Here is a 24,326-nt window from a genome sequence, read left to right on the forward strand (position 1 = left end):
ATATATTAACCAATTTTGGCTTGTTCTTTCTCTTCCATAATACTAGTTCGCAGGGAACTGAGCCAAATGTAATCTACATCTACGGAAGGTTACCTAAATTCTTCCACCATTCGGTGGTTTCACACAGTATTTCTAAATACTGTTTTTTTCATATTATTTATGTTATTTAGCACTTTTTTTTGCTTTTTCTTTATAGGGCACATTTCTTTGGGATATATCTACAGTGTTTAGCAACTGGGAACACCCACCCAACACCCTGAAGGTTGAGGTATTGTGTTGCACCATCTGAAATAAAGGAACCAATGTAAGTTACAATGCAAGACAATCCTCTAAAGAAAACTGGAGGTATTACATTTTGTAACTGGAATATCAGGGGCGCTAATGAGCCAATCAAAAGGAGTAAGATTCTTGCCCAATTAAAATCACAATGCCGATATAATATTTTTACAGGAAACACATCTGAAAGTTCAAGCTCAGACCAGGCTGAAGCCCAATTGGATTGGTCAAACATATCAATCCTCCTATCTCTCTAAATCCAGAGGTACTGCAATTATAATCCGTAAGGGCATACCATTAAAACATAAAAACACCATTGCAGACAAAGAGGGGAGGTATGTCATAGTCTTTTGAGAGATACATTCTACCCCACTCAGCATGGTAAATATTTATGCTCCTAACTTTGATAACGCACAATTCTTTAACAAAACCTTGAATATAATTTCTGTCCAATCAGCAAAACATGATAATCGGAGGAGATTTCAATTGCGTTTTGTATCAATATCTCGATAAATCTGCCCAACAAAAGAGACTTAATATAAAATCAAAATCCAGTGAACTTTTAAATACGTATATAAAAAATACAAATATAACAGACGTATGGAGGATTGCAAACCCTGCCGGAAGAGAATACTCCTTCTACTCATCAGTACATAAAACCTATCCACGTATTGACTACTTCCTAGTGGACACAAAATTAATACCCTTTACAACTAACCCTAAATACTATAATAATATCATTTCCGATCATTCTCCGCTAACCTTCTGCTTAAAACTCGATGGAATGTTTAATAAAAAATCGTTCTGGAGGTTCAATCCTTAAATACTAAACAATCCAGACTGTTGTAAATATTTAAAACAACAGATGGAACTCTTTTTGAGACCAATGATACCCCAGACATCTCGCCCTCCCTATTATGGGAATCTTTTAACGCTTTTATTAGAGGTTCTATCATTTCATACCAAGTTTATCAAAAAAAAAGAATAGGACGGAACAATTGCAACTTGAAGAACAGATTAGACAACTTGATTTAGAAAACGCGATAGATCCAACTATAGATAAACACAACAAGATAGCAATATTGAAATTTAAACTAAACCAAATTTTATCTGTAAGAGTTATCAGATTATTTCAAATTACAAAACAGGAAAATTTCAAATTTGGCGACAAACCACGCAAACCTTTAGCACGCCAGCTGAGAAAAGTTGAAAAGGACGAGACTATTCTAAAAATTAAATCAGATAAAGGTGAACTGTTAACGCTTCCAAAAGACATGAATGAAAGATTTTCCCAATGTTATCAAAATTTATTCACATCCAAAACATCAACAGATAGCAGAAAAATTACAAACTTTCCGGACAACTGTAAACTTCCAACACTTAACCCGCTGGAACAAGAGGAATTAGGAGCACAGATTTCAATTAAAGAAATAAACGAGACAATCAACTCGCTGAAGAACGGTAAAACACCAGGACCAGACGGGTTCAGTAACGAATTTTTTAAAAGATTTCACAAGCTAATTTCCCCACGTTTACACAAGCTTTATACATACGCATTTAAAGAATAGACATTACCACAAACACTAGCTGAATCAACTATCACACTTATACCCAAAAAAAGATAAAGATCTAGAAGACCCCGGTTCATAGAGAGCAATTGCCCTGCTAAATACAAATCAGAAAATATTAGCCCAAACTTTGGCAAGAAGATTAAGTAAATACGTTAATAAATTAATACATTCGGATCAAACGGGGTTCATACCCAAGAGACATTCATTTAATAATTTGAGATGCCTTTTTAACATAATGTACTCTTACAGAACTAAAGAAGACATCAATTAATTCATTAGATGCAGAAAAAGCATTTGACCAAGTAGAATGGAAATACCTTTTCACATTACTGCAAAAATATCAGATGGGAGAGAATTTTATTTCATGGATAAAATTACTATATAATAGGATGACTGCCAAAATACTGACCAACCACATACTTTCTCCGTAATTTCAGCTATCCAGGGGCAATAGACAGGGATGTGCATTATCATCCCTGTTATTTGCCCTTGCAATTGAACCCTTAGCAGAGAGTATAAGAGTACATCCGAACATTCATGGCTATAATACTAAACACTACAATAATAAAATATCATTATATGCAGATGTATTATTATATATCACCAATTCACAAGTTAGTATTCCAAATATATTAAATCTTATAGAGGAATTTGGTTCCTTCTCAGGATATAGAATAAACTGGAACAAAAGTGAAATTATGGCAATAAGACCTCAAGAGCTGATACACCTTTTAAAATTCACTTTCAGAATTGCTACAGAAAAAGTTAAATATCTGGGTGTTCAGGTAACCAGAAAATATACATCTTTATTCAATGCAAACTTCCTGCCTTTAGTTACTAAATTAAACGCTCTTATTCAATTCTGGAAAACACTTCCGATATCTCTAATAGGCAGAATAAATGCCATAAAAATGATTTACCTCTCACAAATTCTCTATTTATTTCAATCAATATACAAACCTAAAATGTTTTTTTTTAATCTTGATTCCCGGATTACAAACTTTATGTGGGATTATAAAATACATAGAATTCATAAACGACATCTATGTAAACCCAAGGAAATGGGTGGATTGGCTCTTCCCAATTTCTTATACTATTATTCAGCAATGAATATTAAAAATGTAATTTATTGGCTGGATAACGCATGCCAACAGGTAGATTGGTTAATAATCAAGAGAGAGGATTGCTCGCCTTTTAATATAGGCGCGATTCTTCTCTCCCCAACCCACTATATGATAAAAATCCGATTATTCACAGCACTTTACGAATCTGGAGACAAGTAAAATCAACTTTTAAACTAAGAAATTTATCTCTTCTTTCACCAATAGCTAAGAACCAGTCGTTTACCCCATCTATTATAGATAAAATGTTTACTTATTGGGAAAGACTACAAATTAAAAAGCTTGGAGATCTGTCTGAGATATAACCAAGTATATAATAGATACCAAGTTAGGGGGTGTTGTGGATAATGAAGTGGATTTCCAAAGTCTACAGAGTGATTTAGGCCATTTGGAAAAATGGGCTGAAAGATGGCAGATGGAGTTTAATGCTGATAAATGTGAGGTGCTACACCTTGGCAGGACAAATCAAAATAGGACGTACATGGTAAATGGTAGGGAATTGAAGAATACAGTTGAACAGAGGGATCTGGGAATAACCGTGCATAGTTCCTTGAAGGTGGAATCTCATATAGATAGGGTGGTAAAGAAAGCTTTTGGTATGCTAGCCTTTACAAATCAGAGGATTGAGTATAGAAGCTGGGATGTAATGTTAAAATTGTACAAGGCATTGGTGAGACCAAATCTGGAGTATGGTGTACAATTTTGGTCGCCCAATTATAGGAAGGATGTCAATAAAATAGAGAGAGTACAGAGGAGATTTACTAGAATGTTGCCTGGGTTTCAACAACTAAGTTACAGAGATAGGTTGAATAAGTTAGGTCTTTATTCTCTGGAGCGCAGAAGGTTAAGGGGGGACTTGATAGAGGTCTTTAAAAAATGATGAGGAACCTTGTCAAAGGCCTTACTAAAGTCCATATAGACAACATCCACTGCTTTACCCTCGTCAATTTCCCTAGTAACCTCTTCAAATAATTCAAGAAGATTAGTCAAACATGACCTTCCATGCACAAATCCATGATGACTGTTGCTAATCAGACCCTGTTTATCCAGATGCTTATATATATTATCTCTAAGTATCTTTTCCATTAATTTGCCCACCACTGAAGTCAAACTAACAGGTCTATAATTGCTAGGTTTACTCTTAGAACCCTTTTTAAACAATGGAACAACATGCGCAGTACGCCAATCCTCGGGGACTATTCCCGTTTCTAATGACATTTGAAATATTTTTGTCATAGCTCCGGCTATTTCTACACTAACTTCCCTCAATGTCCTAGGGTCCTGTCAGGACCTGCAGACTTATCCACTTTTATATTTTTCAAAAGTGTCAGTACTTCTTTTACTTTGAAACTCATAGTATCCATAGCTACTCTAATAGTTTCCCTTATCTCACATAATTCAATATCCTTCTCCTTGGTGAATACCGAAGAAAAGAAATTGTTCAATATCTCCCCCATCTCTTTTGGCTCTGCAGATAGCTGCCCACTCTGTCTCTCCAATGGACCAATTTTATCCCTCGTTATCCTTTTGCTATTAATATAGCTGTAGAAACCCTTTGGATTTACTTTCACCTTACTTGCCAAAGCAACCTCATATCTTCTTTTAGCATTTCTAATTTCTTTCTTAAGATTTTTTTACATTCCTTATACTCCACAAGCACCTCATTTACTTCATGCTGCCTATAATTATTGTAGATCTCCCTCTTTTTCCGAACAAGATATCCAATTTCCCTTGATAACCAGGGCTCTTTCCAATTTTTACTGATTCCTTTCAACCGAACAGGAACATAAAGATTCTGTACTCTTAAAATTTCCCCTTTAAATGTCCTCCATTTCTCTTCTACATCTTTCCCATAAAACAAAATGTCCCAGTTCACTCCTTTTAAATCATCTCGCATCTCATCAAAGTTAGCCTTTCTCCAATCAAAAATCTCAACCCTAGGCCCAGTTCTGACCTTCTCCATAATTATATTGAAACTAATGGTATTGTGATCACTGGACCCGAAGTGCTCCCCAACGCATACCTCCGCCACCTGTCCCGTCTCATTTCCTAACAGGAGGTCCAGCACTGCCCCTCCTCTAGTAGGTACCTCTATGTATTGCTGCAAAAAAAACTGTCCTGCACATATTTTACAAACTCCAAACCATCCAGCCCATTTACAGAATGTGTTTCCCAGTCTATGTGTGGAAAGTTGAAATCTCCCACAATCACTGCCTTGTGCTTACTACTAATATCTGCTATCTCCTTACATATTTGCTCTTCCAATTCTCGTTCCCCATTTGGCGGTCTATAATAAGTGTTGCTATACCTTTCCCACTTCTCAGTTCCACCCAAATACCCTCCCTAGATGAGGCCTCCAATCTATCCTGCCAAAGCACTGCTGTAATATCTTCCCTGACTAGCAATGCAACACCTCCACCTCTTGCCCCTCCAATTCTATCACACCTGAAGCAACAAAATCCTGGAATATTTAGTTTCCAATCACAGCCCTCCTGCAACCATGTTTCACTGATCGCCACAACATCATACTTCCAGGTGTCTATCCAGACTCTAAGCTCATCCACCATTCTTACAATGCTCCTAGCATTAAAATATGCACTTTTTTGAAACCCCCGTCTCTTCTTCTCTGTTTCTTTTCTTTTCTTTCTTTCCCCTCTTGTGTCCGAGTACTTCCCTTTTCTGCTTCCTGCCTCCCATTCTGTCTACTAGCTTTCTCTATTTGAGTCCCTCGCCCCAACCATTCTAGTTTAAAGTCTCCCCAGTGGCCTTAGCAAATTTCCCCGCCAGGATATTGGTCCTTCTGGGGTTCAAGTGCAACCCATCCTTTCTGTACAGGTCCCACCTTCCCCAAAAGATGGTAAATCTCCTGTCATTTTAGAAATTATAATCGAAATACAGTCTGAAAGGTAATCAATTAATCAAATTCGTGATTATTTGAAAACATAAACCCATGATTACCAAACTCTGCTGCCAGAAGGTATGAATAGAAACTCAGTCAAACAATCTAACATCATACCTGTATAATACCCTTCTAAATATAGAAATTCCATTGTCAGACGCAATTAGAAGAGAATGGGAAGAGGAATTAGGCCTAAAAATTTCCAAAGACAGATGGGAAAAATATATTTTATATATACATAATTGTTCGATTAATGTTAGACCCATTTTAATCGAATTTTAAAAACTGCACAGACTCTATTACTCAAAGACTAAACTGAATAAGATTTTTTTCGAATGTCTCTCCTATCTCAAGAAGCAACTGTAACACATTCCTTTGCCTCATGCATAAAACTGCATAACTTTTGGAAAGGAATTTTTGAAATCTTCTCAAAAATATTAAAAACAAAACTGGACCCCCATATGAAACTGATTTTTTCGGAACGGTAGAAGCCTGCCATGAGCTATCAATATTTCAAAGGCGTTTCCTTAATTATGGCCTGATAACGGCGAAAATCTTATACTTAAATTTTGGAAAAATACATCTGCCCCATCTCTTAAAATGTGGATTACAAACATGTCTGAGACGCTACACCTTGAAAATATGAGACTTGTCTTAGCAGGAAAATCAGAGCAATTTTCGATGACTTGGATTCCATTCATTGAATCATTACAAGGATAGTATGGTGCAACACAACTTCGGAATTAAACCGATTTACGGACTGGGTGATGGGTGGGGAGCGAAATGAAGCAGGTATATCATCAATTTGGGGGGTTTCCCCCGTTTTTGGCTTTTTATTTCCTTACAATTTTCCTATTTCTTTTACTTACCCACTCTTCGACGACACTCATTTGGTTGTTTACGGGTTCTATTCTTACACATTCACTATCTCTTTCATTTTCTTTCTTTCTTGTTCTTTCCCTCTTTTTCTATTTCATCTTAACTAAAATTAAAATTGAAGCTGTACAATAAATGTATTATGTCATATGCCACGGTTTATACTTTTGTACACGGCTTCTAACAAAATAAATAAATAAATAAATAAACAAACAAACAAATAAGCAAACAAACAAACAAATAAATAAATAAATAAATAAATAAACAAGCAAGCAGATAAATAAATAGATAAATAAATAGATAAATAAATAGACAAGCAAATAAATAAATAAATAAATAGATAAATGGATAAATAAATAAATAAAACGGAGATTCGGATAATGACACAATAATAGTATTTGCATGAGCTTATGGTTTTGCTTTTCAAGCTTGTAGGTAATAAGGGCAATTTCAAATATATCCAGTACCGAAGAGAAAAATATGTGATTGTGGCAAACAGAAATATTTTTTTTCTTTCATTTAGTTGCTTTTTTCTGAGCAAAATTTATTTGTCGATAAAGATAGAGTATTGCAAAGGCCCATGAGCAACCCAATGTCTGCAGCGCACCTATCTTTCTGATATTCATCTCTTTAAGAAACATCCCTAGAAAACATCTATAGTACAAATGGTAGTTGAGTTGCCATAGCATCAGTGCCAGTTACAATGCTTTCTCATGAAGATAACTTCTGAGCAGTGTTTCCACTTTGAAGGAAATTCTGGTTGTCTTCAGGTATTTTTGGGAAATTAAATAATTTCGGGAAATTTTCTGGCCTGGTAAGCCTACCCCAACTGCGCAAGTGCGACTGCCACCCCAACTGCACACAGGTGGAATCCGACGCCTAAGGGTCCAATCAGGCCCGCGGGATGATTTGCGGAAATAAAGTATGTACCTGTACAGTTGGGGGAGGCCCGTCAGCCATGTCACAATTGAAAATGGCGCCGGTGACGCGGTAGGGACGCTAACTCCCCGCACATGCGAAGTGGGCCCGGTATCCGCACGTGCCCAGTTGGGGCGGCAGTTGCACATGCATAGTTGAGGAAGGCTTACCGTGCCGAGAAATACCATCAAATTCCATGTAATTTGGAATTCTATTTCAGGATTTTTTTTTGAGAAACACTGCTTCTGAGAGAGAAGATTGGAGTGATAGCTTCCAACGAAGAGTTGGTTCTGCCTTAAGCCCAGCATGAAGAAATACTTCATTGTAATGCTGCAGAAATGTTCAATTTTCAAATAATTATCTGACGGATGAGATATTGAAACAAGGGGATGCCTATCGCATTGATATTAATAAAGGGGAGTAAAAGATCTGCTTCTGTGCAATTAAGTTAATTGATGCCTGTGATATTTACCGTTGACTAGGGTGAAGATTAAAATGTTCACCATATATTCTAACTGACTACATAAAATTGTCTTAACTAGTTATCAAACACAAAGCAACTATTTGAAAATCAGAATAACAACAAATAAGCGGAAGGAGAGAAGAAGAACAATTAATTTGTAAGAAATAATACAAACTTCAAGGGTGGCACGGTGGTGTAGAGTTATTACCTTACAGTGCCAGAGATCCGGGTTCGATCCTGACTTCAGATGCTGTCTGTAGGGAGTTTGTATGTTCTCCCCGTGACCTGCGTGGGTTTTCTCTGAGGTCATCAGTTTCCCCCCACACTCCAAAGACGTACAGGTTTGTAGGTTAATTGGCTTGGTGCAAATGTAAAAATTGTCCCTGGTGTGTGTAGGATAATGTTAGTGCACAGGGATCACTCGTTGGTGCGAACTCAGTGGGGTGAAGGGCCTGTTTCCATGCTGTATCTCTAAATTAAACCAATAAATAAAATCTGAAGATTCTGGAAGAAAATTCTGCTGAACTGCCGGAGACCTGAAACATTAATGCTCTGTTTCTGTCCATGGATGTTGCCTGATATGCTGAGCATTCTTAACATTTTCTCTTTTTATTTCAGAGGAAAGTGCTCATTTGTTTCATTATTGTTTGTGAAGCAATATTTGAAGTGAATTTCTATTTAGCCTCTAATCCTGTAGAATCAGGACACTGTGTCTCAGCGATGTTCTAGTCAAACTCCCTCCATGTAAAGCCTTCTTACAGCTCAATTGCTTCTGCTTCCCTGCACACTAATTAAATCCACTCAAGCAGCAAAGTCAACCAATTCAAATCCAGCTTGTACTTTTAAATACCAAATCAAAACAAGCTTAGCCATCACTACTCAGATGCAAACTTGACAAATAGCTTGTTACTTAAATCATCCGTCACCATTTGCAAAGATAATTACTCAGAAATGCAGTCCATTACTAATTTTAACTCATATCTCAGTACATATAACTTATTAATCATCTATTTATTTCTTTTCCTCAATTATTGTCTGTTTCATCTGCCAACCTTTAAGGCTCAATAGCAAATCCAACTGCAAAATACATTATACAAGTTGACAATCACTGCCGCAGAATTAAATAAAATGCATTTGTTGTTGCATTTTAAAACGTGCCATCCTTTCATTCTATAGAACGCAACATTCTATAGAACGCCTCTTGCAAGCTGAACTCATTTTGGAAAGGGTAAATAAGTCAAGAGGAGTCCTGGTCCAAATCAGCATCAGAAAACAACTTGAAATTTCCACCAAAGAATTGGCAAACCTGCATGGCACTGACGCATTTGCTTCCAAAACTACCAGGAAACATGTAATTCCCGTACAATTTTGTACTAATGTAGAAATCCCTAAAGTCCCGAGCTAATTGCTGCTGTTGTTCTCACAGCACTGATTTTGGAGTCCAGTGGTGGAGCATGAACATCCTGCAGTTCTCAGCAGTTACACTGGGAGAATCTGCCTGGTCAAACTTAGGCCTGGTTGGACCTGTCAGTACATCATTCATTTTAATGGAGAGGCATTATTGCAAAAGAGAGATAATTTTCAAATCATGATTTAACATGATTGATTGATTGATTGAAGAGACGGCACGTAAACAGGCCTACGAGTTCCATTTTTGAATCCTTCACTAGGGGCTATTTGCAGAGGCCAATTAATCCGTTCCACTTTGTGATGAGGGAGGAAACCAGAGCACCCAGAGGAAACCCACGTGGTCAGAGGGAAATGTCCAAACTCTACGCAGACAGCAGCCAAGGTCAGGATGGAACCTGGATCTCTGGCACTGAGAGGCAGAATCTCTACTAGCTGCACTACTGTGCCACCCTTTAATTGTTTACAAATGTTTTCATATTTTTTTAAAGGGTTTGAATTAAACTTTAAAAACGTTAATAGCATATTTATTTATTAATAATTTGTGAATCTTGATGGCAGCTTTCTCAATTGATTCTCCACGACTTAACCAGCTGTCTGAGTATTTCAGCATTGGCAACATTGTTGGGGATGTTCACTCAAGGTAAGAGCATGTTTATGGATAGTTAGCTTTGATGGCTCACCGTACCAAGGAAACTCTGGGCCACTCGGGGCGGCATGGTGGCACAGCAGTAGAGTTGCTGCCTTACAGTGCCAGAGACCCCGGTTGGATCCTGACTACGGGTGCTGTCTGTACAGAGTTTATACGTTTTTCCTGGGTGGTCCGGTTTCCTCCCAAAGATGTACAGGTTAGTAGATTAATTTGGCTTTGGTAAAAATTTGCCATTGTCCCTAATGTGTAGGATAGTGCTCTTGCACGGTGATCACTGGCCAGCGCTGACTCGGTGGGCCGGAGGGCCTAGTTCCACACTGTACAGTATCTCTAAATTAAACTAAATTAAACTAAACTAAACTCATACTCTCCAAGTATAGTGTTTTCTTGAACAATTGTACAGGGACTACATTACATATTAAGCACCATTCTTATCACATACTATTGCTGCTACTGCTCCATATGACTCCAAAGCCTAAGTTATTAACTTAATGAAGTAGCAAATTCCAGTAGACATTTCCCCAGAATTTGCATTATTGGTTTCTGAATATTTTAAACAAGATTTTATGATCCTGGTGATGCACACAACCAAATAGTCCTTTTATGAACCATGACCTCCAGAAACATTGCTGCTAATAGTCTCAAAGTCAAAGTATCCTTTATTGTCATTCAGACCTTTCGGTATAAACAAAATTTTGTTGCCTTGCAGTCATACATATAATAAAAATAACAAAAACACACAATAAACACAAATTTAACATCAACCACAGTGAGTTCACCAGGCACCTCCTCACTGTGATGGAAGGCAAAAATCTTAAAGCCTCTGTCTCGTCCCTCCTTGTTCTCCCTCTGCGCTGAGGCGATCCAGGCCGATGTTGTGACCCCACCAGGTGATGGTAAGTAAGTCCCGCGGCTCAACCGTGCTCAGCGAATGGGCCGGTTCAGACAGCTGATGGAATTTGAGCAGATCCTGCAGCAGCTCATGACTTCCATTCCACTGTATTTACAATCTTATTTTATCAGCTACTTCAATAGCTGCCAGCAATACTCAGTGGCAGAAAATCTGCATTTGAAATCTCTTGATAGTGTCCTCCTGCCGCTTTGCACTCTGAATTTCCAATTTAATTAATTTATATATGATAGACCTTCATTGATGCAGTGACTTATTCATAATTTAGATAATATAAATGGGCCTACATCTAATTTTGAATATGAATGCTTAGAACATTTCCCATCATACTGCAATTATTTACACATCTATGGCTTTTTTATAAAGATTTATGAATGAAAACATCTCGCACTTGATTTGAGATAATCAGAAATGTGCTCTGACGTGCTGGTCTATCAGGCATTTGAAGGACTATTTTCACACTCATGCCAGGAGACACTTTGTCATTCGGATGGAGCAAGAAGGAACTACAGATGCTGGAATCTTGAGATGCCACCTGACCAGCTGAGTTATCCTAGCACTTAAAGTTTTGCTATAAATTTAGATGTTTTTGCTTCTTTAGTGCAAGGACAGCACAGTGAAGTGTGCAAGGTCAGCTTGGGTTCAGGGGAGGGGACTGAGGAGGGGGAAGAAAGGGTGGGGGAGGTTGGATTAGGTGAAGAAGGGCAAGCTTATTTGTAGATGTTACCTAAAACTGGAATGTTTTGTTTTAATTAATCTACTTGAGATTTATGTGGAAGCGATTATACTGAAAGATGACAGCTGCTCATTGGACATTATTCATTTGATGTAGTAAAGTATTTGTTAAATGTTCAGCATCAAAAAGATGAGCATGTAATGAATGCCAAATTAGATGGTTCGATTGATAGCAGCAAGTATTGTTGAAAGCAGAGCCTGGAGAGCAAGAAGAACAAGTGGGCTTCCACTGAAGGGCTTGATAAAAATCTGGTTGGACATAGGAATTGTTTCTTAAAAGAGTAGGGACTGATTGGTCATATATTCTGTGGAACCACATGCCTCCAACAGAAGTTGGATATGGAATTTGTTGTTTAGAAAGGATTATGACCCACAGTAAAAATGAAAATATTCTGCTGATGACTTGATTACCTTACAGGAATCATGGGTCCTGAGCTTTACTTGGGACTTAACTAATAGGATATAGTTTTACATGGTCAATGGTAAATGGTTGGCTGAGTGGTCTTTAGTGATTCTTTGCATTCATACCCTGGTTACTACTTGCTTCATGATGGAAAATGGGGACTATTCTGCAGGATGAGCATATTAGCTGACAAAGAGCAGAGTCCAATGTTCAACTACATTGGGGTAGTCTGGAATAATTTCCTAACATCATGTTCTTAATTTTAAAGTGAAAAAGCTGCCAAGGTTATAAGCTTAGACTCCGACAATCTTTGTTACATTGTAATAATACTGATCTACACATAGTTAGATACATTTTATTTCTAAAATTGCTTATACTTACAACACAAAAGGCAGTAATTTGACCCAATGATCCATGCCAGCTCCCAGGTGAGCACTCCCATTAGACCTATTCCCCTCCTCGTTATTTCTCTGTATCATGTCTCTCTTAGATGTTCCCACCAAGTCCCCATTGATTTTTCTTCTGCCATTAACCTACCCTAAATGATAACTTGCAGTTGCAATACCTGGCATGATTGGAAGCTGCAAAATATACAAACATACACCAAGGCAAGGGATTTAACTTTACCAGCACTGTTACAACCCGCAGTGTCACTCCTTCCATGCTGTTTTCCAATTTTTGATCAACTAGAGAACCATTCAATCCAGCAGTCGGACTCCAAAGACCAAGCTGCATAGGGCATAGTAAACAAATAGTATTAAAATAATGTTAAGTGCAATGATAATATAATTTCACTGTTTGACTCTCCAAAAATTCTGTATTTGTTGCAGCTCATTTTGTTGGCAGAAATAAATAATATGATTTATATATAACCATGTAACATATAACAATTACAGCACGGAAACAGGCCATCTCGGCCCTACAAGTCCGTGCCGAACAGCTTTTTTTCCCTTAGTCCCACCTGCCGTACATAATCGTACATCAAATACAATTATAATCAGTCTTTGCAATGTTAGCTATAGAAATTTGAAGAATATATTGCATTTTACGGAGATCCAGGAATCATAACATGTGAGAAGCATTTGTTCTCCTGTCAGGAGTATGGTTAATGCCTTCAAAAGGTATTTGTTTCAAAATGAATCTGCAGTCAATAATATTAAATATGTCATAATAGAGCGGTAGTGCAATATTCAGTGCCTTTGCGCGCCAGCTCCCATATACTGTTGCTATTATATCATGCACTCAGTAGTGATGAGCAGGGAATTATTGCCAGCCTGCTAAGTTTTAATGCTGTAACTTGGCACAGCCTTAACATTTAACTGTTTTAATTTTCCAAAATAATTTTGAGAAGGCCATTAGTAAATCCCATGCCCCCCATTGTGAGGCAGAATGTCAACGGTACAAGTGTGATAAATTAATAAGTTTGCAAGCTGTAAGGGAATAAATATTCGTCCTTCACCACAAGCACCAAACAAGTGATGCAGCAACATTTGTGGACCAAGCTCTACCTCGGAAATTCAGCACCATTAACCTCAGAAGCAGAGTACAACAGATAAATGTTGCTATATCACGTGTTTAGCATGGGCAACTGAAGATGACATTGTAGATCAGGATTTAAACAAAAACATTAAAATATTTCAAACAGGTGGTGAGTTGCTTTACAGTATGAAATATCAAGAACCACCAGCCTGCATTAAATACAAAGGGTTTCTTTAAATAAAGCAATACCTCAGTTATAGTTCTACATGGTAAAGTTAAGTCTTTCCGATCGAGCATGTTCCTTGAAGGAAGTATTGCAAGGACAAAATTAAAACATCTGGAGACCTGTGCACTGATCCCCTATGCTTTCTGTAGTCATGCTTACTAAAATTATTCTGTTGTTGCAAATATTCCTGATATCACAACATATTATGGCAAAACTTGCGACATCTGAAGTATTAGGCACTATCAGCATATATCTGGCCTCACTAAGCCTGGTCCAGGCTTGCATACATAACAGAAAGGAGATAGGACCAGGTTGGCTATGAAGCATTTGGAATATCTTCTATTGGGAAAGAGCACCTTGAGTTACAAAAGGCTCACATGCATAAATCAGCCATTTACCTCATGCATTGTTCTCACTCAAGGAGCATTAAAGTTTTTCATATAAACGCCAATGTGCACAATTTGAGTAAGAACCACTGTGCGAAGATATGGTGTAGATGGTACCCATACAACATGTTGTTTTGAAAAGATAGATCAAGGGGAGTGTAGCTGAGCTTCCAAGTACTGTGAAGTGAATGTCAGCGATAACATTATTGAAGAGAGAACAGGGAAAATGTAACTAGATGTCCTAATGCAGTGGCAAGATATGAAGTCTGAAGAAGGGTCTTGACCCGAAACGTCACCTTATCCCTTTGCTCCATAGATGCTACCTCACCTGCTGAGTTTCTCCAGCATTTTTGTCTACCTTTGAGCAGGGGGGATTGTTTCTTGAAAATGTTCCATAATGCACAGCTGCATCATCTGCGCATGCATCAAGAATCAAGAACCTCCCGACGCCGGAGCAACACCACCCGGCGAGAACGGCCAGGAACATCAGGCCTCCGTAGAGGCAATTGTGGAGGCCTCAATAGGCCTGACTATGGGAGAACTGGGGATGGGGACTGGACATTGTGCCTTCCCCCACAGTGGTAACCATTGTGGGGGGATGTTTTTTTGTGTTCAAATGATTATTTTATTCTGTGTCCAAGATGGCTGCCGGAAGGGAGAGTGTACGCTGGCGTGCTTTAGCTACCGCTGCTCTCTCTTCATATTGTGTTTTTGATTTTTGTCTTTGGATTGAATTCTGTCTTTAATTTGTGTACTGGTGATGTCTTTATTATTTATTTCATTCCGCTTACATGTTTTTACTCTATTTGCTAAATTTTGTAAGGTGTCCTTGAGACTTGAAAGGCGCCCATAAATAAAATTTATTATTATTATTTTTATTACTTGAATCAAAATGTTGTGTTTATTTATTTACTTTAATTCACATCAATTCCATGATAATGTTCTATATCTTGAATTTATGGAACGTGAGCGATGATCACCTGTACACTAGTTCTATGGTGTACACTAGGGGCAATTTACTGAAGCCAATTCATCTACAAACCTGCATGTCTTTGTAACGCGCAAGGAAATTGGAGCTTTCAGAAAAAACCCATCTGTCACAGGAAGAATGTGCAAACTATCTACAGACAGCACCTGTAGTCAGGATCAATCCCAGGTCTCTGGCACTGTAAGGCAGCAACTATACCACTGCACCACTGTGCAGCCTGATAAAGAATATTTAAGCTGAAATATTAACTCTGTCTTCCTTTCCATAGATGTTGCCTGATTTGCTGAAGTGTTTCCAGCGTACTCTGCTTTAACACCTGACATGGCAGCTGGACCATATTGCAAGTCATTGCTAGATTGACCCTCAGATCTTAAGAATGTCTTCAATGGCAAGCATGGGTGTGATTTTGCTGGCTGCATGGATTTAGCTGAAGAAATGCCCAATTCATTTTCTGAATGGCATTCTAGGAAAAGACAAAGTTTCACGTTGCATTTTTGATAATAATCAGTTAATTTCAAACTTAACTATTTGTCATATTTTTTATGGGAGGAGGTGGTTTATTGAGGTGGTTGGAGATTGGGACACCAGTTTACTCTGGATTCAGAATGCTTGGTATATTACTGAGAAAGCAGGCAGGATTGTAATGGGAAATTCCTTGAGTTTACATGGGCACCATATAAGAAAATACTCTTGAGTTGATCTGCAGGAGTACAAATTAGGATTTTTGACCTGAACTTCCATTGGATCCTTTGTGGAACACAAAGGTTTTCAGTACTTTAAGGAAGTAATTACCAAATAAAACCTAGAACATAAAAAAAGTATAGCACAGGAACAGGCCCTTCGGCCCACAATGCCCAATATGATGCCAAGATATATTAATCCTATCTTCATGCACATGATTCACATCCCTCTATTCCCTGCATATCCATGTGCTCATTTACTGTAAAAGCCTTTTAAATGTAATTATTAAATCTGTCTCCACCACCCACCTGGCTGAACGTTCCAGGCACCCATTACTTTCTGTCTACAAAAAACATCTCCTTTAAGCTCTTTCAACTAAAATGTACGCCCTCTAGTTTTTGACAAAAAGATTCTGACTACTTGATCTATGCCTTCTATAATTACTTTAATCATGTATCCCTTCAATCTCTGGTGTTCCAGAGAAAACGTCCAAGTCTGTTCAACCTCTCCTTCTAGCCAATACGCTTCTTATCGAAGCAGCTTTCTGATAGACCTCTTCTGCACCTTTTGCAAAGCCTCCACATCCTTCCTCTTATGGGGCAACCAAAACTGCACATAATGCTCCAGATAAGATTGAGGATCTCAAAATTAAAGAAAAACCTAGGTTTGCATTTAATTTGGGCAAGAACATGACACCACAAGTGAATGGGTAGTTCTTCAGCATATGGAAGGGAGAACTGGGCACAGTTCCAATGGAATTGAAATGTTGACACCTTCACACTGTCAGCTGGATGTGTATAATCTCCACAGATCAACAATGCATATTTACATTACATAGGGGTCGAGAGGTGTAGTATCAAGCAAGGTAAGTCGTGGTCTCTTGTGCACCACACTAATATAAATGTATGTTTTTCCACAGGGGGACTGCACAGCCTTTAGAACAAAATATTCAAATAAGGAAACCATGGCAAATTATTCAACCTGCTAAGTGTAATGGCCCTGAAGCAAATTATCCTGGCTGGAGTCAGAACAGAACAGGGAGCAGGGAGCAAAGTTTGATTTTGGCTTTTGTTGTTCCTCTGTCATGCATCATGATGAATTTATCTACTCAATTATCAACAACTTCCAATTAATTATCTTTGCTTTCATCTCTGAAGGACTTCAATTACAATTATCTGGTCGTTTTATATGTAATCAGCTGAACAAAACTTGGCGAAGGGTATCTTATTGTTACATTAAATACCCATTAATAAGAACATTTTGTACTTTCTGCTGAATTTGAGAAATACATTACGGAATTTACATTTATTACTTAGTATATATGGACTGTATGCGGCTACAGAATTTTCTTATAACAACTCCACCAACGGAGAAGTATTGGAATGACAATAAATTTCCCCCCAAGTTAAATCAATTAAAATTATAGGAGAAAATTATTATGGATACGTTAATCATTAAGATCACACTGTCCACTTGCAGAATGGATGCTTCTGTCATAAATTCAAATTGAGGATTGCCAAAGTTTTCTTGATGTTTTAAATCACTTTGAGGCTGAATGATGTCACATTATCTATTGCTGAGCAAGCATACAGCCACGGGTATGTTCACAGTAGAATTCTGCATCTCCAGAATTCTCCAAGTAACATTTCCTGCTTTTAGAGATATTTAACTAACTAACTCGACAATTGCTGCTGAAAATGTGAAGAGAAAATGGTGAGAAGTTGACAAATGAAGGTAGACACAAAATGCTGAAGTAAATCAGCCAGAGAGGCAGCATCTCTGGAGAGAAGAAATGGGTGACGTTTCGGGTATAGACCCTTCTTCAGACTGAGAGTCGGGGTAGAGGGAGACTAGAGATATGAAAGGGTAAGGTGTGAAATCAACAGATCAAAGCAGATGATGCTAAGGAAATGTAGAATGGTTCATTGTTACCTGCGGGGAAGGTGATAAGGGGGCATATAATAAGTAAAATTAATCAGAAGGACAGTAAAACTAGTCGGAGAGAGGGACAGAAAGAGAGTGAAAGCAAGGATTACTTGAAGTTAGAGAAATCAATATCCATACCGCCGGGTTGTAAGGTGTCCAAGTAACAAAAAAGAACTCTCTCAAATCTCGGGATTGTCGTCAAGACGGGTGACCCTTTCCCTTGGATGTTGCTCTGATCCCTATCACTGGCTGACTGTCAATGAGAGGCCAGCATTATTGGTAACTACTGGGGCAAATTTGATAATATTGGTTGGCCATTTGAATCCCTGAGATGCCGGTTTCTGTTTTGCTTTTCACCTGCCCGAGTATTGTTCAGGGTTGAAACAGAATTTTGCACACACAGTGGGAGGCTGTTATTTAATTGTATTTGAAATTAATATTATATCTACATGAAGTTGCAGCTGAAGCAAAAATTGATTGAAAAGTGTTTTAACTTAAAAAAGAGTTCCCGCAATTGAAATAAATCCAGGATAAAATACATTCTTGGAAATAGCATAATTTATCCCGACTTTATTTTATTTTTGCTTAATTGCAAAGTGTAAAATGTCACTTACTCGTTGAATCCCTCTATCCTTCTCCTCACTGTAGCTGGTACCGAGAATTTCAAATAGGACATTCTCATTTGTGCCATCATCTCTAAAACTGAGCATTCCAGTTAATCCATTCACTTTTCCCTATAAACAAAATTAAAAAAAACATATGTTATGAATTTTGACATTAAAAATCCACATAAATAACAAATATGAAAAAGAAGGAAATACAACATTTTATTATTGCTTTCTGTAAAACCCAATATTTTTTATCATGAGGCTAAACCTCTCCCATTGGTATTCACGACTTGTGAAATGACCTGCTATTTCATTATAACATTGTTTTTCAATGTAGAAAGGAAAATGTTTTGTGTTGATAATTCAAATTATTTATTTATTTAATAACATTATGAACAATGCAAGTGTGGCACAATTACATTTTGGGACCACACAAGATAAATGTGATAACGTACTAAATGTGTGGTGCAGAAGCCGATGCAAATTGCACTCTACTCTTGATTAGTACAGGTGTCAGGGGTTATGGGGAGAAGACAGGAGAATAGGGTTGGGAGGGAGAATTAGATGCGCCATGAATGAATGGCGGAGTAGACTTGATGGGCCGAGAATTAGGCCAACCTAATTCTGCTCCTATCATTTATGACCTTTTTGCACAGTGAGCTCCCTCAATATTGGAGGTGATGTGCAATTTGCACGTTTTCACTATACACGAGCCCAAAGATGAATGGTTGAACTTGTGGCTTCTTAATTTTGCATTGAAAGATCAGGCTTAACTGAATGGCATGATGGGCTTTCATGGACTGAATGGTCCAATTCTGCTCCTATAACTTACGAGATTAACATTGTATGGAAACACTGGTTTGAACCTTTGTCTCATTTGGGTGGGCTATGTGTGTGTATATGTGTACAAGTTGTGCTTCACTTCTGTAAACAAAACTGACTATAATTGGAAGCCCAGCCCATGTGCGAAGGATGAATTGTTACCACATGAAGTCCCACACCCTAAATAAATTCCTCAGTATTTCCCCCAAATTATATTTTATTATTAAGGAGGGGAGTGGTGAAGTCGCAATGAAGACTGGTGATCAGCAAGAAATTTCCTTTGATTTTACAGATCTTGTGAAGATGAATTCTGCTGATCCAATCAGTCAACCAGAATCCCCTCATTCTTGCAGTTACCCTATCGAAGACCCATCTCACTGCTCTGCTTTAGTTTGGCAGTAAAGCCACAATGCAGATGGGCTCAGGTGGTGTGAGATAGAGGCCTCACCCATGGAAAATCACAGACAGGAGGCAAATTTGGAGGCGGAAATTTGCCATTTTTCAAAGTTGTCAAAGATATCAATCAATTATAATTTTAAACAATAAGATTAAAAACCATCAAAATTGGAAGTATAAGAAAAGTAAAATACTTTAAATCTCATGAAAACACGTTGACATAATTTAAAATATTTAGCAAAATATAATTTTACAAATTATACAATCCTTATTGCTTTTTAATCCACAAACCCAAAGAGATCTTTGAAATCAATGGGTATTTGATTCTTCTTCAAGTTTAACCTGCTGTGGGGTGGGAGAGGTGACACTCCAGTGTAATGCTGCTGGATGTTTAGTTTAGTTTCGAGATACATCATAGAAACAGGCCATTCGGCCCACCGGGTCTACGCCGTCCAGCGATTCCTGCATATTAACACTATCCTGCACACACCAGAGACAATTTTTTAATATTTTACCAAGCCAAATTACCTACAAATCTGTACGTGTGGGAGGAAACTGAAGACTTTGGAGAAAACCCACAGGGAGAATGTACAAACTCTGCACAGACAGCACCAGTAGTCGGGATTAAAGCTGGATCTCTGACACTGCAACTCTAACGCTGCACCACCGTCCTGCCCTTGGAAATGCTAGAACGCTGTGACAATTCCACCTGTTGCTCAGATACATGCATTCAGCACCACCTGCATTGGTTTGGGTTTTGTTGGTGTTGGTATGGTCACTGGAGCCCTCAACAATGGCCAGCTGGACCACAGCATAGAATTCCGTCTCAGTCATGTGTAGATATTGCAATGGAGGAATTTGGATTATTGATGGCTGGTTAGGAATTTGCAAGACCGATTATGCAAAGTCAATGCATGCCTTGCCCGCAAGACAATCTTCTCAACTTGAGCCGTAATATCCTGTTGTTAGCATGGAACATTTGCAGGGTTGACTGGGCTGAGATTGCCAGTAATTTTTCGTGATATGGTGCCTAAGGTGATTTTAATAGGACAGTCTAATCTTCTGAACAAATCTGCTGAATTTAGTGTTTTTGCCCAGAGCCTCGATGAATTATTAAACTGTCATTCAGAGTCAATTAGGTAACGTGGACTAGAATCAGATGCAGGCTAGACACATTAGGGATCTAATCAGCGATGTTGCACAAATCATTGGTTTTAAAAAATTCAATTGGACAATTTGCCATGGTGGGATTTGAACACAAATGCACTGCAATGTAGGCCCAGTATCAATGCCATGAACAGAGGAGTTACTACAGCACACTGCTGAACACAGCAGAACACAAACAAAAATACAGCATACCAGGAATGTATTACTATATAACCTTAAACCTGGAAGAACACTTGGTAACTTGCCCTTGGTCAGAGGATAAGCTGCTTTGTGAAAGCACACAAATGTGACTGATTTGGAAAGTTTTAACATTAACATCAGACTCTCCATGCAAGTATCACTTAAGTTTGATGTGTTTTGAGGATATAATTAACATTTATGCAAAATTTGTAACTTGAGAGAGGCTGACAATCAGTACTAAAAAAACACAAGCTTTTAATAGCGCGTAGGAGGGACTGCAGGTGCTGCTTTACACCGAAGATAGAAACAAAACGCAGGAATAACTCAGTGGGATAGGCAACATCACTGGAAAGAAGGAATACATGACGCTTCAGGCCGAGGCCCTTCTTCAGACAGCTTTCAATAGCATTTAGAAGTCTGAATGCATTTAGTACTCTGAAGAAGGGTTTCGACCTAAAATGTTGCCTATTTCCCTTGCTCCATAGATGCTGCCTCACCTGCTGAGTTTCTCCAGCATTTTTGTCTACCTTTAGAAGTACTTTGTTGTTTTATAGGAGTCATCACATGTTTTTTTATGGTCAGAATGATTCAGCAAAATTATCTTGATCCTCTTCTTGATATTATAGCGGGGACTCGCAGGAGTCCAGCCAAGAATAAGTCGAAACACAAAGTTGTGTGAACGAGACGTATTTTATTACTATTACTATGTTGCTCCCAACTCCTCAATGGGCACGGGCGTTGTCCGACCTTAAATACCGATAAAGGGTCAACTCCGTGACCTGCGCCTCCCACACCGAGACACACCTCCCACACCGAGACCACCCCTGTCCCACCTAAGGGTCAACCACATGATCTGACCCTCCCAAATAGAGACACCTAAGTCCTCCCTCCAGAGCCGAAGGTTCGCTCTGCCCGTGGCCTACCACCAGGTGCCAACACAATATGTTATTATCAGATGAAACAACATGTTTGGTATCTGAGAAAAACAAAATTCTCCAATCTTGAGAATAGAAATAAAGTGATCATGAAGGTGGTCGAGTTCAAATTGCAACCTGACTTACTGCCAGCTTGAATTTAACTAATCCAACATTTGTGAAGGAGGACCAATTTATTTCCTAATTATATTGGCTTCAAATGAAAAAAAAATAACAGTGCGTGTATGCATATTGCATAACTGTAGACTATGGTTGCATATTCCATGATAATTAGTATTGGTATGTTACTATTGCATGTCCTGAGATACAGTGGAAAACATTGTGTGCTTTCCAGTGAAATCATACTACATGAAAATAATGAAGCCACTTACAAGTGCAACAAGTAGTGCAAAGAGCAAAAGAGTGCAGAGTATAGTGTTACAGCATAATAGTGTTACAGCTACAGAGAAAAGTGCAAGGCACCAATGAAGTAACTTGGGAAATCAGGATTACACCGTTATCTTATGAGAGGACCATTCAAGTAGTCTGATAACAGTGGGGAAAAACTGTACCTGAATTTGGAGGTACATGCTTCCAAGGATATTCATGGAGGTTGGCTATCCTCACTGATTGTGGTATCTGGAACAAGAAGTTGAGGATCCAGTAGCAGAGGGGAGGGAGGAAGAGTTCGCTGACTCCTAGGTCCAGGAATTTGGAGATTATTTTGGTTGTGCTTTAGTTTTCAGAGCTGTACTCAATAAGTTTGAGTCTGATATAGTTGTATTTGATATCCAGACATTCCCGTAATTAATGTAATGCCAGGGAGATAATATCTGATGTGGATCTGTTGCAGCTTTAGATGAACTGCAATCAAGGTCATCTGTGAGGCTGGAGTTAATGTGTGCTATGACCAGCCTCTTGAAGCACTTAATGATGGTGGATGTCAGCGACACTGGACTGTGGTCAATAATACACACTTAATTGCCTTTCTTTGGCACCGGGACAATAATGGCCTTCTTAAAGGTGGTGGAATCCTCTGAATGGTGTAGGGAGGGGTTAAAGATCTCCTGACAACTGATACATGCAAGTCCTGAGGATATGGTCAGGGTCTCCATACAGGCAGTTGTTTTCCGTGGGTTCACTCTCAGGAAGGCTGTTCTGACCGGAGACACTGACCGTGGATACAGATGCACCTGAAGCAATTGATGGGGATGATGTAATTCCACTAAATCTTTATTCAAGGTGTGTATAGAATGCATTCTCGTCAAGGAGGAACACTGTTGCCAGCGATATTGCCCAAATTCACTTTGTACCTGGCTATAGCATAGATAACTGTTTCAAATATTGCCTATTTACTCTGGTATCTTATGGATTTTCATATCTATTTATGTGTGTTTTTATATAACTTGTCAGTTTTCAGGATGTCTGCTAAATCTGTTTGTTAGAGTAATTAATTAATCCAAAAGTAATAAAATTGATTAAGTTATCATTTTATCAACTGTATTGAATATATTAGCTGTGCCAAATTCTCTTGCAGGCACCTTATTTATATTTTATAGATTAATCATTAAGATGTGGTGAATGATAAAAGACGTTAAGGGGTGGTGTTTAAGAGGCTTTTTAGCTAGGCTCAATCCTCTGTAGGGAATGGAGGGATATGAATCCTATGGAGACAAAAGGCACAAAAGTTTAATTTGGCATCATGGTTGTCTCAGACATTGTAGGTCAAAAGTTGCTCTCCCTGTGCTGTACTGTTCTATGTTAGGTGGGTTTGTACAGTGTGTTGAAGTATGCAGCTCAGACAGGAAGGTGAGGACATGGAAGACCAGACAATCTTATTGTCCAGCCATAATTCCATTGCTTTTTCTTACTGATTGTAATGCAGGTAGTGGCAGGTAGTGGCTCTGCCTGGCAGCTGTTGCTCGCCTGCAGTCCATCTGTTTTTTTACTTTTTGTTGTTGTTTTCTTAAATTTAGTTTATTAGATGACTTCAGAATTAAGGACATGACTTCAGTATTCAGGACATGACTTCAGAATTAAGGGACAGAAGTTTAGGGGTAATATGAGGGGGAACATCTTTACTCAGAGAGTGGTAGCAGTGTGGAATGAGCTTCCAGTGGAAGTGGTGGAGGCAGGTTCATTGGTATAATTTAAAAATAAATTGGATAGGCATATGGATGAGAAGGGAATGAAGGGTTATGGTATGAGTGCAGGCAGGTGGGACTAAGGGGAAAAAAAGTTGTTCGGCACGGACTTGTAGGGCCGAGATGGCCTGTTTCCGTGCTGTAATTGTTATATGGTTATATAGGTTATATGGTTATG

The 24,326-nt window shown here is 38.4% G+C and overlaps 1 protein-coding gene across 1 annotated transcript in view; it reads right to left on the reverse strand.

Annotated features, from left to right (window-relative positions):
- LOC129701709 (glutamate receptor ionotropic, delta-2-like) overlaps positions 1 to 24,326 on the reverse strand; it is a 448,180-nt gene that overhangs the window by 98,805 nt on the left and 325,049 nt on the right. Inside the window, exons 8-9 of the mRNA XM_055643077.1 lie at positions 18,532 to 18,651; positions 12,859 to 12,960 (exon numbers count right to left, since the gene is read on the reverse strand). Coding sequence (XP_055499052.1) covers positions 12,859 to 12,960; positions 18,532 to 18,651 — 222 coding nt within the window. The remainder of the gene's footprint in view (positions 1 to 12,858; positions 12,961 to 18,531; positions 18,652 to 24,326) is intronic.

This window comes from Leucoraja erinacea, chromosome 11 (assembly GCF_028641065.1).
Source record: "Leucoraja erinacea ecotype New England chromosome 11, Leri_hhj_1, whole genome shotgun sequence".
Lineage (NCBI taxonomy): Eukaryota > Metazoa > Chordata > Chondrichthyes > Rajiformes > Rajidae > Leucoraja > Leucoraja erinaceus.